Here is an 18355-nt window from a genome sequence, read left to right on the forward strand (position 1 = left end):
TAGCCGGGTCTGCTCATCCGCGCTTCCCATTGGTCACTGTCCGGATCGTTGATTGGCTGTTTCCTAAGTAACAAAGTACAGCGCTGAAGTGTCAACTGTGCGCTTGCGCACTTCCCCTTACTGCCTGCTGGTTTTGAGGCAGCGTCTCCGACTATGGCCGTACCAGACGGGGAGAAACCTGTGTGGAGCTGGGGTACCGGGGAACCGCGGCCTACGCTGCCGTCCCTGGGACTGGGTTCATCACCACGTGCAACAACCAGATATCAAGCACGTTTTCAAACCTTTTTCTGTGGGCCACGATGGCATCTACCGATCCAAGAGGGACTTTTTAGCCACTGTCCAGGGTCTCTTCTCACTCCGCGACCATCCCAAGAATGAACTTCGAGAACAGCCTTGATACGGAAAAGCCGGTGGAGACAGAGAATGGCAATTCCACCCTTTTGACTTTGACAGCGTCAGGAATAGCATGGACTGACTGGTGGTTGAATACGAGGCTCGGCTCCTTAGGGCACCGCTGGGCAGCACTGTCTCCATCCTTCATAATCGCCAGCTGCTTGGCTTCTGGTGGGCCAGCCTCATGCTGCTCCTCAATACTGGAGGTTGTGGAGGTCAGAGAGAGAGAGAGCCCTGCACTGAAATCAGGAAGCCCGATTCAATCACTAGTGACTGAATCACCAATTAGTGCTGAGACTTTGGAAGTCATGGCTGCTCTCTGAGTGTCCGTTTCCTCGTCTATAAAATGGGGTAAATACCCCGTCCTTCCTACTCACCTAACACAGCATGGATGTGAAAGCCTTCCAAACCCCTAGCATTTGTAAGGGGACAGCTTTGTATGAATCTGATTAGGATGAAACAGGTGATGCCTGCCTGGAGCCAATTGCTGACCAGTTTCATTAACCCGATCAGTCCCCACCCTGGGACAATGAGAAGGTCTGAGGCATCCAAAAGAGCAGGAGGCAAAATTCCCTCAGTGGGCCTGACATCAAGATGGTAGAGTCACTATTTAACACCTGGTTTATTTGACCCAAACTCTTCAATCACCTACCTGGACCTCCATTGCCTGTTCTACAAATGGGATAGCATTGCTGTTTTGGTGAGAGTAACATGAGAAAACGATACAAAGTGCTGTCACTGTAAAGCTACAAGAAAACCAGGGTATTCTTGCCATCTGCACTACCCAGGAGAAATACAACTCCTAAAGCATGGCTTCCAGCTTAAGGGTCCCATCCCCTCTCACAGAGATGTGCATTTTAACAGAGGTTTGGGATCCCCAGGAACCACCAGGGAAACAGATTCCTCTTGTGTCCTTGTCAGCCTGGTCTTGCCTTGGTCCAATTCTGGTTTGGACAATTAACTGGAGAAGGTGAGGTAAGACAGGGAGCAGAGGCTGTCCTGGCTGTGGGCAATGGGAAAGGGGACACCTGGCTTGTTACTTACAAAGATTAGAAATAATGTAAGTGCAGCATATTGCCGACATCCAATGAGATGATAATAGGTATTCTTGCATTCATTCGTCCATGAGGTATTTATTGGTGGGCCCAGAAGGTGGGGTGGTGAGTGATAAACACCATCTCCTATCTTCATGGAGGTTGCAGCCCATGAGAGAAAATAGACAATTAAGCTAGTACTAAAAATGATGTGATATATGGGCTATAAAGAGAATTAAAAAGAGGGTTGGGGGGAAGTGGCATGCAAGTTGAAGCCAAAGGAACTGTTCCTTGGATCTCAGAATCCAAGGGAAAAGAATTTTGCTGGTAAGAGAGTCATCGGAGCCCATGATGCTGAGAAGCTTTGGTGGGGCCTGGCCAGGCCCACCTTAGTGGACACAAATGGAAATCCCCTGGACCCAACACTGCAGATGCTGATAAAGGGAGATTAGCCTGGCATTGGCCTAACTGGTATTTTGAGGTCTAGAACTCAGATGTGAGGGTTAGGTGAAGAATGTTGCCTTGTGTGGCGGCAGATGTTTCTGGGCTGATGTGGCCAATATGTTGTGAAAGGCAACAGGATCTCGGCTCTGGTGAGGTGTGTGTGTGGCTCTCTCACGATCTGCAACTGACAAGATCACCAAGCCTAGGTGCTCAAAGGAGGCTGAGGGGAGGCACATCCTCCCCGAATACTTATCACTACACCTCCTTGCACCTGCGTGTGGCATTAGCTGCTCCAGATATAGATCAATCTTCAAAGGTCTGTGAACCAAGTCCAGGACCTCACTCTTGCCATCCTTAAACCCCAGCCAGAGGGGCACCTGGGTGGCCCAGTCAGTTAAGCTTCCAATTTCAGCTCAGGTCACAAGCTCGCATCCGTGAGTTTGAGCCCCACGTTGGGCTCTGTGCTGACAGCTTGGAGCCTGCTTCAGATTTTGTGTCTCCCTCTCTCTCTATCCCTCCCTGTCTCTCAAAAATGAATAAACATAAAAAAAAATCCAGACCTTGAAGTCTGGCCTAGCACAGAAGTCAAGCACAATGAAGACTGAGAAAGTGTCCACTCGGTTTATCAGCAAGGAGTTCACACTTGGCCTTGGTAGGAGCCGTTTCAGAGGAGTGGCAGCAGCCAGACCACAGTGGGAGGCGAGAAAGTTGTAACTACTCTTTTAAGTCCTCTGGTTGTCAAGGGGAGCAGAGAAAGGAGGTAGAGGCTGGAGGGAGATGCGGGGTCAAGGGAGGATTTTTTTTTTTTAATTTTTTTTTTTCAACGTTTATTTATTTTTGGGACAGAGAGAGACAGAGCATGAACGGGCAAGGGGCAGAGAGAGAGAGGGAGACACAGAATCGGAAACAGGCTCCAGGCTCTGAGCCATCAGCCCAGAGCCCGACGCGGGGCTCGAACTCACGGACCGTGAGATCGTGACCTGGTTGAAGTCGGACGCTTAACCGACTGCGCCACCCAGGCGCCCCGGGAGGATTTTTTAAAGGTAGGCGAGCTTTGAAGGATGATGGGAAGGAGCTGATACAGAGTGAGCCGCTAAAGAGTAAAGAGAGGTGTGATTATCAATTAGGTGAGGTCCCCATCGAACATGGAAGATACACTGATCAACCACTCCAGTTAGCCCACCTGGGACTGAGATGTTTAACAGGATATAGAACTTCCAGTTTGAAAACCAGAACAGTCTTGGACAAACAAGGACAGATTTGGTACGCTGGTGGGAGGGCCTTGGATACAGAACACAGTGACAAGTTGGGCCCTGGAAGGGGGGACAGCTCTTCCATGGAGGCAAAAAGAAGTAAGAGAGGAGGGGCCCAGATGCAAGGAAGTTTGTGGATTTTATGGTAGAGGTTGGTAGAGTACCCTCTTGACTTCTGCCTTCTCCAGGAGGTAGGAGATGTGATCACCGATCGGATAGTTTCACATTCCATCTCCTGCCTTTGCTACCAGGCCTGTCACATCATGGGTACTCAATAAAATTGGCTGAAGGAATTAGTGAATGGATGAGATCTGGGGTAGGTGTCACAGGTTGGGTACTCCATGGGGCAGACTCTGAGGTGGAGATCAGTGTGCAGGAAGTTTACTGGGATGTGCTCTTGGAATGAACACGCGTGGAAGAGTCTTCAGAATTGTCCTGAGTGTAAAAGCCCTGCTAGGGTACCAGGATTTTAAACCCTCATGCTAATCTATCATTGGAAACAGGCTGACCTAAGAAGTGGGCAGGACCTTGGGCAAGGCACCCCCCATCAGCAGAGGCCATGCCTGAAGGGGGCAGCTAGCCCAGAGCCACCTGCCGGCAGCACTCTCAGCAGCTGGGGAATAGATCTTTTGGTCCTGAAGGAGACCTAGGCAGTACATCACAGCACCCACCAGCAGGAGGTGGAAGTTTAGGAGAGTGACAGATGTTTGAATAGCTGCTATTATGGTAGAGTGCTTATTATGTGGCAGGCACAGTGTTATGTACTGAGTCAGCCATTGTTATGTGGAAGATGCTCTCGGTGTGGCCTTGGAGACCTGCAGGTGACTGCTGGGGGAAGTTCAGGAAGCCTTCATGGAAGAGCAGGCAATGGACCTGGGCTTTGAATAATGAACAGGTGTTCCGTAGGCAGTGGAAATAGCCCAGGGTGTAGTGGACCCATCCTTGGCTCTGGGCAGTCTGGAGAGGTCTGGTACTTACCTGGCCCTATGCAGTTGTCCTGATCCACGCTGGGGTCCTCACTCAGGGAGCAAAGGGGCCTGTGCCCTGGGCACCTGGAAGGAACCCTCAAATTTACCCTTCACCATCTGGGGAAAGGCAGGATCCCTGCCCCTGTACAAGCTGGCCGGGCAGCAAGCATTGTGGGAAGGCGTGCCAGGTGACCTGGTTGGGGAGACTGTTCTGGGTGGGAGGGAGTGAGATTCAACCCCTCTCTGCTTCCCGAGAATGGCCAGGCAAGAGGGCTGCTCCCAGAAAGGGTAAGCCATATGATCTTGGGTGAATTAATTCACCTTTCTGTGCCTCAGTTTTCTCATGCAAAAAAATGGGTGTGTTCGTAGTAACTATCTTGTGGGATCATTGTAAGGTTTAAATAAATGAATGCATTTGAAATTCTTAGAATAGTACATAGGTGTTCTTATGACTTGGGTGTTGATACAGAGATGAGGGTATATGTTGTTCACCCAGCTCCATTATTTCCCAAGCCCTTGGACAAGAGAAGAGAAAACCCTCAGTTCCCTGGGTTCTACCCACACCAACCCCATCCCCAAGAAGGCAGCTTCAGCAACAAATCCTAGGGGCGGGCGGGGGCAGCTCAAATTTCAAAGGGGGAGACCTTGTAAAACCTTTCCAAACATTATGTAAGTAAAACTGTAAGCCTCCATTTAGTCCAGCTCCCTGAGAGTAACTCCTCCTGACAGTTTGGGAAGCCTCCCCCCGCCCCCTCCAATAGCACTATGTCCTGGATGTCTCTGTATGACCCCTGTGGGTATCTTGAAGCTCTGGATGGTTTTTTTTAAACATGTTTCTTTTAACCTTTTAAAAAAATATTTATTTTTGAAACACAGAGAGAGTGCTCAAGTGGGGGAGGAGCAGAGAGAGAGGGAGACAGAGGATCCAAAGTGAGCTCTGAGCTGACAGCAGAGATGCTCAAACTCATGAACCGTGAAATAATGACCTGAGCCAATGTCAGACACTTAACCGACCGAGCCACCCAGGTGGCCCCTCTGGATGGTTTCTTATGCATCTCTGGAGCCCACACCAAGCTAGGGCCTGGCCCATTGAAGATGTTCAGTAATGTTGGACAAGCAGAGCAAGTAGGGACAGGTGGATCACAGCCTTGGGGCATCCCTTCTCTCACCCCATATTGGGGGCCATAGAACAGAAGGGTGGGGGAGTCCACACTGGACGTGGGAGGACTCAGGGCACCCATTTTCAACACTTAGCTCCACACTTTGTGTACCCCAAACCAACCCCTACCCTATATTCACTTTGGGATTATCAGGGTGGGAGAACAACCCAAGAGTCTTCATCTTCTTTGATGATCACCATCACCATCCCAGGCACTGAAGTACAACCGAAAGTGGTTTAAATCATGGGGCTCAGAAAAAAAAAATCACAGGGCTCAGGAGACTTGGGTTGTAATAATAATCGTGCATTTGCATTTTGCTTTATAACTTACAGAACGGGTTCTCACCCACTACCTCACAGCAGCCCTTCAAGTAGATATTTTTATCGGCCCCATTTTATAGATGAAGAAACCGAGACTCCGAGAGGTCAAGTGTCTTTTCCTGAAACACTGAGCATGGCCAGAACTTGAACCCAAACCTTGTGTCTCCACTTGCTGCTGTCTCTGGTTCTATTTCTGTCCTGAGCCAACCTGAGCAATCTTGGCTTTCTCTCGGGGTCTCAGTTTTTCCAGCTGTGTAATAGGAGTTACCCACTCTGTGGTTTTGATTCTCAGTTTGGGTGGGTGGAACTAAGGGGGAACATGTTGAAAGCATGGGGGTAGCCCCCCCGTTTTCCCTCCGGCCCCCAGCTGCCCCCTCTCAGTAACCCTGCCACCCCCTTCCAGTTCCAAACATGTGTAGACTCCTCACTTCCACTTTATTATCACCTCATTTGTAGGATTTTGAGGTTTGTTACCTGGAAGGGGGCGAGGAGCTCACACCTCCAGTTCCGCTTTTCAAATATACCTTCATTGCTTGTGAAAATAACCTTATTAACAGCATCTAACCTGCTACAGCTTATGGGGGCACTCAGATAAATAAATGCAGAAGAAAGCAGGGCAGGGGAAACAGCACAGCTAGCTGGAGTAGTGCAGCCTTTGTACCCCTGAGATTTTCTCTTAGCCCTTGGGGGTCCTATAAGGGTGGGCAGCACGCAGGTGAGCCCCCCCCCAATAGCCTAGAGCAATCGGCCGCCTTCTCTGGGTCTTTGCCTCCTGCCTCCTCCTCTGGTGTTCAGAGATCCTCTGGGAAACAGCTCCTGTGCCTCCGCAGCTCCCCTGTCTCCTGGATGCTTGTCCGGGATTGATTCTCTGGGCAGCTCCCCCTCCGAGCAGTAAATGAAATATCGGTTACCAGGAGTGAGGCGGGAGGCAATTAACCCCTAGACCTCACCATGGCAGATGTGTTTGTAGCAAACTGAAGCGGAGGGCTGAGCGCACCTGCCTGGCTGTCCTGCAAAGTCATCCAATTAGGACAGTCCCCAGCGGTGGGCTCCTGCTGTCCCCTCTGGTCCCCATGACCCCAGAAAGCAGGGCAGCCCCAGCCCCTAGGGCTGGCAGCTGCCTGGGCACAGGATGGCCTACCTTTCCTAGTGTGGGTGAGCTCCAGGGGCACCTCCATCCTGACACCCCCTGGCAGGGACATTATTCGTTAATTAATCACACATCTTTCTAAAGGGGAGGCAGCCTGGAGAGCTTTCTTCCTTCCTTCCTCCAGAGTGGGACCGCCATTCTGCGTGTCCAGTCTCCTTTCTATCACCCAGCCAGCCCTGTCCCCCTGGAATGTTCTTGTACCAGAAAGCCCTTGACTGAGGAGGAGAGACACATGCCCTGCTTTCAGGGATCCCCCAGTCTAAGGGGAGGTATAGCTCCTGCTCTCGGGGATCCCCAAGTTGAAGAGATAGAGTCGGTCCCTCAGGGAACCCCCAGTCCCAGGGGTTGGTCTTAGAAAGCCCTGGTTCAATAGAAAAAGCGGTGCCTACCCTCAGAGCCATTGCGAGGAAAGCCACAATCTCTGTGTTTAGGAAGTCCCCCAATCCTGGAGATATACACCTGGAGATATACCCTCAACTTGCTCATAACACTGTCTTTGAGGACCCCCAGTCTGATGGAGGAGACAGAGAACTTGCCTTCAGGAAGTTGCCTTCCCATTTTAATGGTGGAGACACAGTCCTTGTCCTCCGGTATCCCAAGTCTGAGGAGGAAAAAAAACCCAGACTTTGCCCTTGGGGATTCCCTGTCTGATGGGGGAGACACTTTCCCGACAGTTTCCCCTGCTGCTGGGATGCTGCCTGAGTGACTGCAGGATACCCTTGGTGCCCTGCAAAGGAAGAAAAGGCCCTTGGCTTCAGTCCATCTCAGTTATGCCACACGCTTGCTGCGTGACCATGGGCAAGTCACGAATTTTCTTCAGACTATGATTTCCTCATCTGCAAAATGGAGATATTAGGCCCATCTCTCAAAGCGACACAAGGCTTGTCCAGTCACCAGAAATAAAAGCAAACAAGCCAGCCGGGCACTCCTACAGAAATGATTAACATGCTTTTTGTAGCAGAGGTCCCAGCCCAGTCCCTGTGGCCTCTGGGGAGGGGTGGGGAGCCGCCCAGGTATGTGGCTGGGTACCCCTGGGCCAGTGTGGCCATTAAAGAATCACAGGGGCCTGTGGGTGGCACTGGGGGCAGGGGGAAGCGCCTTCTAATCTAATCACTCTTCCCGAGGAAACTCTCATTCCAGCCAGACCTGCCAGGGGTTTTATTGGGTTTGTGGGGACCCGCGGATTTCAATCTCCAGACCCCACAGGGAAGGAACAAGCATTAAGCTAATTTTATTAAATGGCCACAGCTGGCAGTAGGGGGAAGTAGGGGCGAGAAGGGAGGATAAAGAAAGTCATTCAAGGCTGCCAGCCATGACAAGGGTCCATACATGGGGCTTGACTGGGACGGAGGCCACCCCTCCTTCCTGTCTCTCCAGCTGAGCCAGCTGGGGGTGGGGAGGCCAGATGGGACTTTTCCTCAATGTAGAGCCTCGGGGTTCTCCAAGAGGCTTGCCCCATGGCTGCTGCCCAGTGCAGATGCTTGTAAGTACATGAAGCCTCTGCAGGGCAGGGGTGGGAGTGGAAAGGCTGGGCACAGCGAGGACGGAGCTGCCTCAGAGCCATTCTTCCTCGGTTCTGCTTTGGAGACACCAGATCTTTATGAAATATGGTGCACCAGCCGAGAGCGTAGTCCTTGGTTCCAATCCTGGCATTTGCCTTTTCCTAGCTCTGTGACCCTGGCAAGTTACCGAACCTCTTTGAACCTCAGTTTCCTCACCTGAGATGGATAAAAGAATAGCACCCAGGTCAAAGGGCATGTGAGCGTTTCCTGCCGGTCTACCCCCTCCCCACACAGATCTAAGAGATAGTATATATAAGGTTCTTACGTGGTGGTCTGACACAGAGTGGGTGCTCTCTAAATATTAGCTGTGGTTATTTAGGAATGCCCTAACTACGACTGTCATGGTCACATGGTCACAGGAGGTAAGGGAGGCAGACAGAGCCAGGAGACTCAACGTGTTGTCTCCAAGGAGCAGGGCTTCTTGGATTCAAGTGCAATCACAGAACTTAGCGACCATGTCACATTCATCAAGATATTTAACCTCCCTGGAAGAAGAACAAAATCTAGTCACCCAACCTCTCAGGGCTCCTTGGAGGCTTGAGTGAGGTGCCATACCTGGAAGTGTTGTGCAAACTTTCAGCGATGTATAAATAATAAAAGCTATGTTTATGAGGTAAGTCTTGTCACCTACATTTTATAGGTGAGGAAACTGAGGCCCCGAGGTGAAGTGCTTGGGCCAAGGTCAACCAGTTTTTAGTGCAAAGTGTGTTCCTGTCATTGCTGTCACTAACCCAGAACTGAAAGAGGAGTCACTTGCCCAAGATCACACACAGTGGTACCAGACTGAGAGCCCAGGTGTCCCAGTTTAAACCTTGCTGATGCCACTTTCCAGGTCAAACAAATGGAACTTTTCCACCATGGAAGAGGATGATGTAACTGGGCTGCTTCCTGTTTCTGCTGCCCAGGCACACTTGGGCTGTGGTGAGCATTGGGCCCCTTGGCCCACCTCCTCCCAGAACAGCTGTGATTCTGGGACCTGGCTGCCCCCAGATCCATGGGAAACTTCCAGCAGACCTCTTCCCTTTCTGGAAGAAGGCAGGGTTCATGGTCCCCTCCTGCAGCTCCTCTCTAGGGCACAGACCCAAATCCAGTGGGATGGAAGTGTTTTTATTAGAGCTTTGGTCAGACGGGGCGCAGCCGGGCTGGGGCTTTAGCAGGTGCTGGGACGCTATCCAGCCCCAACCCACCCCTCTCCCAGGAGGCGCTACCCCGGAGCGGGAGGGCAGCGCATCCGAGCACAGGAAGGAAGGGACCCCGCCAAGACCTGTCCCCAGTCTGGGGCGGGCTGACGAGCTGGGTGGGTAATAAACAGTCCTATTGTACAAATATACAGCGCGGGCCAGGGCGGGGGCGGTCGACAGCGCCTGCCGGGAACCGCGACGGTGCGCTCTGGACCCGGCTCTGCGGCGAGGGCGAACCGGCAAGGAGAGCCTAGCCGGCGGCCCGGGTGGTGATGAGGGCGGGCCGGGGGCGTCATAGCCAGGGAGGGCCGGCAGCCAGGGCTGGGGCAGCGAGGGGTTGGGTCTTCCTCAGCCTGCCGGGAGGGGGGCCCCGGGGGTGGGAGGAGCTGGGTAGGGGACGGAGGGGGACGCGGGGAGCTCAGTCGGAGTAGATGATGAAGCCGGAAAATGTGCTGTATTTGTTGCTGTTGCCGCCGTGCGCTTTGCCTCCGTCGAGTTTGATGAAGACCTCATCCCCCGCGTCCAGATGCAGGATCACGCTGTTGCTGGCGTAGTCATAGTTCTGGTCTGCGTCCTGGGCTATGGCGCTGGCGCGCACCTGCGGGGGTGGGGGTGGGGGTGGGAATAAGGGGGTGGGGAGAGTAGGGATGGTGTGTGTGAGAGGGTAGGGGGGAGGAGGGAGAGAAGTAGGGTCGGGGAGGGAGGGGGACTGTCAGAGGTAAGGCAGCCACGTGGGTAGGATCTGGAGGCCCTAAAAACCTGCCTTCAACTCTGCCTGCTTCTCTCGCGTCATCCCCCCACCCCTTCCAATCATAAGTGTATGTTTTGGGAATGGGTTATAGAGGAGCCCTGGATTTCTAGGGCAGGTGTAATCTGGGTCTGAATTAGGAATTAAGGTGGAGTTGGCCTCCTTAACTCCTGTAGGTCTTACCGTCTGGCCTGCAGAGGACGTCAACAATGCCTTCAGGGATGGCCCAGCCTGGAACTCCCTCCTTGCAGAGAGGAATTCTCTGGAACACCAGGGGATGGAGGGCCATCCCTTCTCTCCTTATCCCTTCCTCTCTGCTTTAATTGTAACAAAAATACCTTACCTTTCAGCCACACCCACCTGTTCTTATGTCAGTGGATGGACACAGGGATGGACACCTTGGCCCCATAGGTCAGGTGGCTAGACTAATGCCAGCTGGCTACTAAGCAACCACCCTAGTACCAGAACCCAATATTTCAACTCCTTGTCTGTAGTTCGTTCTGGGGTCTTTCATACTGGAGCAGTGAGATGGAAGGTCTGGTAATTATTTCCCCTCCCAAGGCTCAGATTGAGCCTGCATCCTGGCCTCCAAAGAGCTATAGCTATACCTGTGACTATTATCCCACCCACAGAGGACCTTGGGCTCCTCCTGTCTCACCACAGAGAGGAAGTGGGTGGAGGGAGGGAATCCAGGCTTTCCATCTTTGTGTGATCCTCAATCTGATCTGCTATCCCTTCCAGTCCTTGTTTGGATGGATGAGGGGAGGGACAGGCAGTTCAATGAAGCAAGAGGGCACCAACATTTGTGTGTGAAGTCTGCTGGTCACTTCTGGGGGCTCCGACTATCATCATTAGATACTGAGGGTGAGTGATGGTGAACAAATTCCCTCCAGGCATTCCTCTCCAACTGAGTCAACACAGGGCCTGAGACATAGGATCTGGGGCCTTTCCAGGATAGCCTGGGTGGAGAATGGGAAGACAGGGGACATCTCCAAGGTGCAGGCTTGTGTTGGGGGGAGGCTGCATTGAGTGGGGTTCTCTCAGTCAGGCTTTTCAACAGCCCCTCTCCAACCGGCCCCTTCCCTGAAGGCAGCTCTCCCAAAGGCTAACAGTCTGGGCTGGACCAAGCCAAATTAGGGGAAGGGTCCATTCTCCTTCCTGGGCAGGAGACAGAACTGCAGGTCAGCTGTGCCGAAGCTGCTGAGTCAGCAGCAATGCTACAACGGGGGCACCCAACGTATTTGCATGCTGGCTGCCATTTAAAGCCCAGATCCTTCCAGTCCCTTCTCTCCCCTCAATCTCTTCTTCCCCCAACCAGGGGCAAGAACCGTTTGGGGACACTTAGCTGGGAAAACTCACAGTTCAGCTAAAGGTGGGAAAAAGCAAATGAGGGGAAGATGCTGTCTTTCAAAAAGCTCAATTTCTCTGTTCAGAAAAAGGATGAGAAGATCCCGCCTCACCACTGCCACCTTTATAAAAGCCTTCAGATGGTGGGGGAAAAATTTTTAATCTTGATGGGGCTTTGTGTTACTAGGAAAGTGCTCAAAGAAAGCTGCCAACTTCTATATTGTTCCCTGGGCCCTAATCCTTGTAGTATTTATTATTACGTATGCATTTCATTATCTTTGCTAATAAATTACTACTAATAACAATTATTTTTATTACCCAGATTAATTGAGCCTTAACTCATTAAAACAGTGTGCTTCTTAATAGCCAAATCCATTAGAACACAGTCATCTGTCATCAGGAATCTCCTGGTGATGTGACAGGCATCAGAACTGTTATGCTTATGTTTATTATTTATTCATCACCATGATTGTTGCTGTGATTATCCTAATTATCCACGGAGGCAGGAAAAATTGATGCCCTTCCATCCTTAGATACTGGGGGGATCCAGGAATGGAACCCAGGGGTCCTGATTCTCTGCCTGAGACAGGAAACAGTTGAGGCATCCAGCTTCTCCTGGAGGCCATGGGGGAAAATTGGGGAATTGAGGCTGCCATGGAAGGAGGAAAGCAAGTCTGGGACTTGTCACGAGGGGGCGCTGTAGAATCACCTCCTCAAGGGCTGCCAGGGGAAGGGAAACTGAGGCAGTGGTCTGACCAGGGCCCTGGAGGGAGGAGTGGGGAGAACCCAAGAAACAAGCTCCTGCCCCCGGATCAGTGCTGGGGTGTTGGATGTACAGGAGTGGCTCCCACAGGCAACCAGCCTGGCCCACAGGGGACACTTGTGCCTTCACATATTTCCTGGGTCCCTGCTGAGTTAGGCACTGTGCTCTGTGCTGTGAAAAGCATTCAGGGCTCGCTAGAAAAGGACAGTGGGGAGCCCCTCTCCCACTGCCAGGCATCAGGCTGAGCTCCAGTGAGGCCTTTATGCTGGAGTCCTCAATTTATCTACTACCCCATCTCTCACCTCACTCAGGTTCTGTTGTCCAAGCCTTTCCCCGTTTGTGATATTCACCTCCCCAAAGTCCCTGCCCTGGACAAGTGGCGCCCTGGCCATAGACCCTGGTCCATCCCCACACAGCCCCCTCTCTCCTGGCCCAGTGTATTAATTTCATGTCTTCCTTGACATCCGAACTGTGGATCTTTGAGGCAGCTGCAGGGAGCTTACCTCACTCAGGGCACCACTCCTAACTTATAGCCCCTTCCTCGGGCTCCTCAGATCCCCATGTCCTAAAGACCAGGCCTTGGTGTCCTCAGGCTACACAGTGGTGACTCAAGGCTCCCCTTGGGGAGAGGGGCTGGTGGGCCTCAGGCAAGGACAGAGCGGGGGACTCGGCGCTTCAGTGACCTCTCCCCTCCCTATCTTGCCGAGGGAAAGGCCAAGGACCAATTTCAGTCCTGCCTTCCTGAGGAAATTCTGGAAGCATTTCTTCAGGCAGGAAGCCAGAAAGGAAAAGCACAGAGCCCAGCAGTGCCCCAGGTCTTGCAGCCATGGGAGGCAGAAGCCCCTCTGTTCTGTTCCTGTCCATTGCCCAGAGCCATCATTTTGTCTCTGCTCACTTGAATGTCCTCTTCTACCTCTGAGCCAGCCTTTCCCTGCACTTGACCTTTTTATTTCCTCCCTAGCCATGTCTCCTCACCTTGGGGACCAGCCCAGTTTTGCCATCCTCTCCCCTGACCAGGTTGGTCTGAGTGGGGGCAGGCACCAGTGAATTATTCCCTCCAGCTAACACATTTAGGGATGGGAGTTGCCAGCTGAGCCCCCAATCCCCCTCTAACACACCAATTGCTGGGGTGTGTTATTGGGTGGTTACTATTATCTCTCCTGCACAGGTCCTGTAGGGCAAGTGGATCAAACCCCTGCTACCTAGCTCCACACCTGCCTCTTAGTCGGGGCTCGAAGTGAGTACGTGGGATGACTAGTGAGACTTAACGAGTCTTTTGAGCAATCTGGAAGGACAAGTCACAAAGAACGTACGGGAGAGGGGTGTAGGCCCCAGTTTTTAGTCGGGGGAGCATGGTCTGAGTAACTGTTAAAATGCTGGATCTGTGAACCGCCTAGTTAAAGCCACCTCCTATTTTCTACTAGCCTGTGGTCCCACCGCCAGTGAGTACCTCCTTGTCAGGTTGTGCCAGTGCCTTGCCCCTACTGAAGGGGGAAGAGGCTTTGAGATGGTTTCACCTCCCAGTGACTGAAGCAAGTGATCCTGCCCAAGCAGACATCACCTTTGGGGTCTCCTCGTGCCTCATCTCTGGAGCCCCACTGGAACCTCCTGAGGTGGTACAAGGCCTAGGGCCCACTGGTGCTCTGGTGACCAGCTTCCTATCCAGACAAAATGGGCCCCCAGCCCCCTTAGACCTCAGCTCGGTGCCAGCCCAAACTTTCTTTGGGAAAGGAAGAAATTCTATTGATGAAGGTGACATTGCTGCATCCTTTATTGGTGATTAATAAGGGAAATCGTGGGGCTGTCTGCAGAGTGAGCTCTCACTGGATACTGAGGCCTCCCATTTGGTCAGGAACCAAGAACAAAGAGGAGAGACACGGGAAGCCTCATAGAGACCAAGTGAGAGAGAAACACTCAAGGAATAAAGAGGGGTGTTAAGCCTGGGGGGAGAGAGGCCAGAGACTCAGGAGAGACAGATAGGACTGGTAGACACAGGAGACAGATGGGGACAAGAGACAGAGTAGGAGAAAGAGGCAGGCAGGAGAGAAAGAAGAGGGGGCAGACTTACAAGTGCCTGGTAGTCTTTGTGCTGACTCCCAGGCCTGTCCTTTCCCCCACCCCCAAGCCAGGGTCTACCTGCAGTGGGAAGGATTCCAACAGGGTCCGGGGTCCCAGTTGCAGGAAATTTCTTCCCAACTCCCACCATCCTAGCTTTAGTTCTGACCCATGCTGGTCTCCTTCACAGGAATGCTCCACCTCACCGCCCCCCCCCCCCCCCAGTGGCCCTAGGCCATGGTGGTCTGGGAGCCCTGGAAAGGGAGGGAGTATCAAAAGGAGAGTGAGCTGGGCAAAACTGTCCCCCTAGGGCAGGATTAGGTCGAGGCTGGTTCTGGGGCAGCAGTTACAGGAAGAGCACCATGTACTACCCTCACAGTACCAAGGAGCCCACCTAGCTGCCTGCTAGCTTCGGTCTTTGGGATGGGGAAAGTGAACGCAGAGGATCCCCTGACACTCCTGGAGTCAGGAGCTGCAGCTGCAAGATCAAGGGAGGGGGAGTTTCCACCTCTTTGCCTCCCTCAGGAGGAAAAACTTTTCCCCCCAGAGGTTGCTTTCCTGCGCCTGTAGCTCTGACACGGTGGGAAGCGGCCGGGCAGCCCCGCGTTTTGCAAAGGGCGTCAGATCGGCGCAGTGGTCCCTTCCCAAGGGCGGAGGATGTATTGCAGCTAAGGCTTCGCGCCCCTGGCTCCCTTTGCCTCTGTGCCCAAAACATCTCCTACAGCTCTCCTTGGCTTGCGCGCCTAGCGGTGCGCCTGGACGCCCGCGGGCGCGGAGGCTGCCTTCCCTAGAGCCCATCATTGCCCTCCCCTAATTGCCCGCTGGTATCAACCAGAATTCCAGCTCTCAGATATCGCTTCCCAAGGGCCAAGCCCCCAAGGACCAGTCCGCGCGCCTGGGAGCCCTGCGCTGTGATTATTTGCATTTATCTCCCGCATTTCCAAGCCGCGCGCAGGTGCCCAGCGGCGTCTGCCTTGCAGCCAGTGCCCAGGAACCGAAGAGTTAGTGCCAACAGGCCCCCCATCCCCGCATGTGATGCCTAAGCGGGGCCGCTGTAGGGTCTCTACCTGTGCTCGCTGGTACCCTATGCCCCGGGCTCCCTGGGTGCCCTGCCCCCAGGCCAGCCCCATGCCCCCGCCGGGCCCACCTGGCCGTTCTTGCAGAGGTCCGCCCACATACTGGTGCCGTCGCCGCCTCGCATGAGGACGTGGTAGGTGAAAAAGTAGGTGCCGGGAATGTTGCACGTAAACTTGCCGCTGGTAGCGTCGTAGTTGTTGCCTAGGTTAGTGACCACGTCGTCGAACTTGAGCACCTCGTAACCCTCGTGAGGGTTCTTGAGGCCGGCGTAGAAGGCCACGCGTGGCACCGTGGTGTAGGTGGCCGTGCTGATTGCGCCGCTGCCCCCTGCACCCGGCAGCCCGGGAGGGCCGGTCTTGCCCGGCTCACCCTTCTCCCCGGGTGGCCCCACAGGACCCGGAGGACCTGGATCCCCAGGGGGTCCGGGGGGGCCCGGCTTGCCTGTGCGGCCCGGCTTCCCCTGGGGGCCCTGCACCAGCGTGGAAGGCGGGGGCGCGCCGCTCTGCTCGCTCAGGGCGTCGCCGCCGTCGGGCCGCGCGCCGGCGCCGGGGCCCCGCGCGGGGTAGGGGTCGCATACCATGCGGCAGGTGCCCAGCATCTCATAGTGGCCGTCCGGGCCGCCCGAGCTCACCAGCACGGGGATGAGCACCACCAGCACCAGCAGCATCACCACGCCCGCAGCGGCCGCCAGCAGCGTTTTCCGGCCGGCGCGGAGCCTGGGGAGCGCCGGGCCGCCCGGCCGCGCCGTCGGGGCAATGGTGCCGGCGGGCGGGGGGCGCGGGCAGGACGCCCGCGCTCAAGGGCGGTCCGGCGGGGCTGCGGGCATGGGGCCGGGCCCGGAGCGCCGCGCTGCGCTGGATGCGCTGCCGAGCCCAGCCGCCGGCTCCTGCCTCGCGCCTCCCTCCCGCTGCGCGGCCGGACTGAGAGCGGCGGCAGCCGAGTCCTGCCGGGCTCCTCCCGCCTCCTCGCGCTCGGGCCACCGCCCCCTCCGCCCCGCCCCGCCCCACCAGCTCCGAGCTGCTCCGCGCCCGCGAGGGGTGGGGCTGCGGGCGGGGTCGGCACCTAATTGGGCCGCTGGCGGAAGGGCTCCGCCCACCAAGGGGGCGGGGCCGAGGGCGGGGCCGCGGAGATGAAGGCCAGAGCCCAGAGAGGAACCCGGAGACTCCGCGAGCTAGAGGCTGAGATTCGGAAATGGGGAGGATACTAGAGTCTGAGAAACAGCAGAGTCTCCTACAGCAGATGGGGGAGTAGAGGCCGAAAGCCGAGTGGACGAGAGGGCTACAGGGAGAGCTAGAGAGAGCTGAGGGAGACAGAGAGGAGAGGCCTCGAGGGTTTGTTTCGAAGAAAACCGGGAAGGGAGGCTCCAGGGGCCACCGCACGCAGGGTGTGGAGGCTGGGTCGCGGGTTCCCCAGTCTACGGGGATAGAGAACAATTGAGGGGAGTATGAAGCGGGGAGCAGAAAAAGGACAAGGAAGAGGATGAGAGGGAAGAAGAGAGGAAGGCAAAAGGAAGATGGGGACGGGGGGGGGGGCATTCTGCACTCAGGCCTCGCAGACCACCCATCCAGGAGATCTGAGGATGGTGTGCCTGTCAGGGTGCGAGATCTGCGAGCACTGACAGCAGCTGTCCCTCCTCTTTTCTGGCGCCCAGCTGGCTGTTCCCTGGACCCATCTTCCTCCAGGATGGGCAGGATATTCTACCCATACCTCCTTGCCTCTGCCCCTTCCTCACCGAGCTCCAGGCCAGACAAGGCTGCTTTTTCCTGGGGGTTTTGTAGGGTCCTCCATTTTCCTCTGATGACACCTCTTATCCCTGCTTTCAGACAAGGGAGAAGTGGGAGCCCTAAATAAGAAAGTGGGCACCCCACCTCATTTCTACATTCTGACCAATGCAAACAATCCCTGAGTGGTAGCTCCCTTTTCAAGCCTCCAAGAGGGGGGATAGGTCTCCTCCAGCCCCTTAGCTCCTCCTCCACCCTAGCTTCCTCAGCAGTCCCCTAAATCTTCTCCCCGTCAGGTTGCATGAGGCAATCCTCTTCCTCAAGTGCAGTAAAGTGTTTAGGTTGCATAAACGGAAATGTGTCTGCTTCCATCAAAATATTTGTCACATTATTTGAGGCCTCGCTCGTGCTGCTCCACTGCTCCTCCTTCACCCTCCTTTATCCAGCCCACCAGGGAGGGCTCTGCCATTGGGAGGCCTCTGGCTTCTGCTGAAGGATGACCCTCCAGCCTCTTTCTTTTCTCCCAAGAGGCCCCCTGCCACCTCACACTCTCCCCCTGCTGACCTGTCAAAACGGTCCACATGATTCTCTGACTTTCTCTACCCTAGGTTGAGACTGATTACCGCCACCCCTGGAAGGAGGAAAGGGACACGAGAATGTGAAATGAGGAACTATGAAAGAGGACCTTCCAAGCACTGATGGCAGCGTGAGGTTGAGTGGCCCCCACCACCAAAGAAGGAGCAAAAACCCTCAATAAATAGCATTTGTCCTGGGCTTACTGCGTGCAGGGCCCTGTATTGAATGCTTTACATACATGATCACACTCAATCTTTACACCAATCCCTAGAGGTAAAACCCATCATTATTCTCATTTTACAGATGGAGAACTGAGGCTCTGACAAGTTAAGACATTTGCCCAAAGTCACACAACTAATAAGTGGTGGAATCGGGATTCAAACCCGCAGCCCGACTCCAGGCTCTTCCAACCCCGGAGGGATTGGGTCTTTAGGTACTGTTCACTGTCCAAAAAGAGGAAGGTGGTAAGTCTGGCAGGAGGGGGACGCTGGGCTGTGCAGCTAGACCTCCCAGGCTCAGGAAGACAGTCCTCAGCTGTCAGTCCGCCTCCTCCCCCCACCCCCACCTTGATCTCCCCTAGTATGACTTCTCGCAGAGCGACAG

General features: G+C 54.4%; 1 protein-coding gene and 1 long non-coding RNA gene across 3 annotated transcripts; one reads left to right on the top strand and one right to left on the bottom strand.

The window, feature by feature from the left end:
- Window positions 1-141: 141 nt before the first annotated feature.
- LOC147574396 (uncharacterized) lies at window positions 142-17950 on the top strand. The gene is made up of 2 exons (XR_015244206.1): window positions 142-1368; window positions 17785-17950. It is a non-coding gene; the product is annotated as an uncharacterized LOC147574396 (long non-coding RNA).
- C1QL1 (complement C1q like 1) lies at window positions 9376-16387 on the bottom strand. Of its 2 annotated transcripts, none has more exons than XM_086687545.1 (2): window positions 15526-16382; window positions 9376-10063 (listed from the first exon to the last, which is right to left on the bottom strand). In XM_086687545.1, the coding sequence occupies exons 1-2, from the start codon at window positions 16120-16122 to the stop codon at window positions 9884-9886; spliced, it is 777 nt and encodes a 258-aa protein (XP_086543671.1). In that variant the 5' UTR covers window positions 16123-16382; the 3' UTR covers window positions 9376-9883. The 2 variants fall into 2 exon arrangements, with proteins under 2 accessions (XP_086543671.1, XP_086543672.1); XM_086687546.1 differs by lacking the exon at window positions 9376-10063 and adding an exon at window positions 14071-14305 and having other exon boundaries at window positions 15526-16387.
- Window positions 17951-18355: the final 405 nt, after the last annotated feature.

This window comes from Puma concolor, chromosome E1 (genome assembly GCF_028749965.1).
Source record: "Puma concolor isolate L17-30 chromosome E1, mPumCon1.1.hap2, whole genome shotgun sequence".
Classification (NCBI taxonomy): Eukaryota; Metazoa; Chordata; class Mammalia; order Carnivora; family Felidae; genus Puma; species Puma concolor.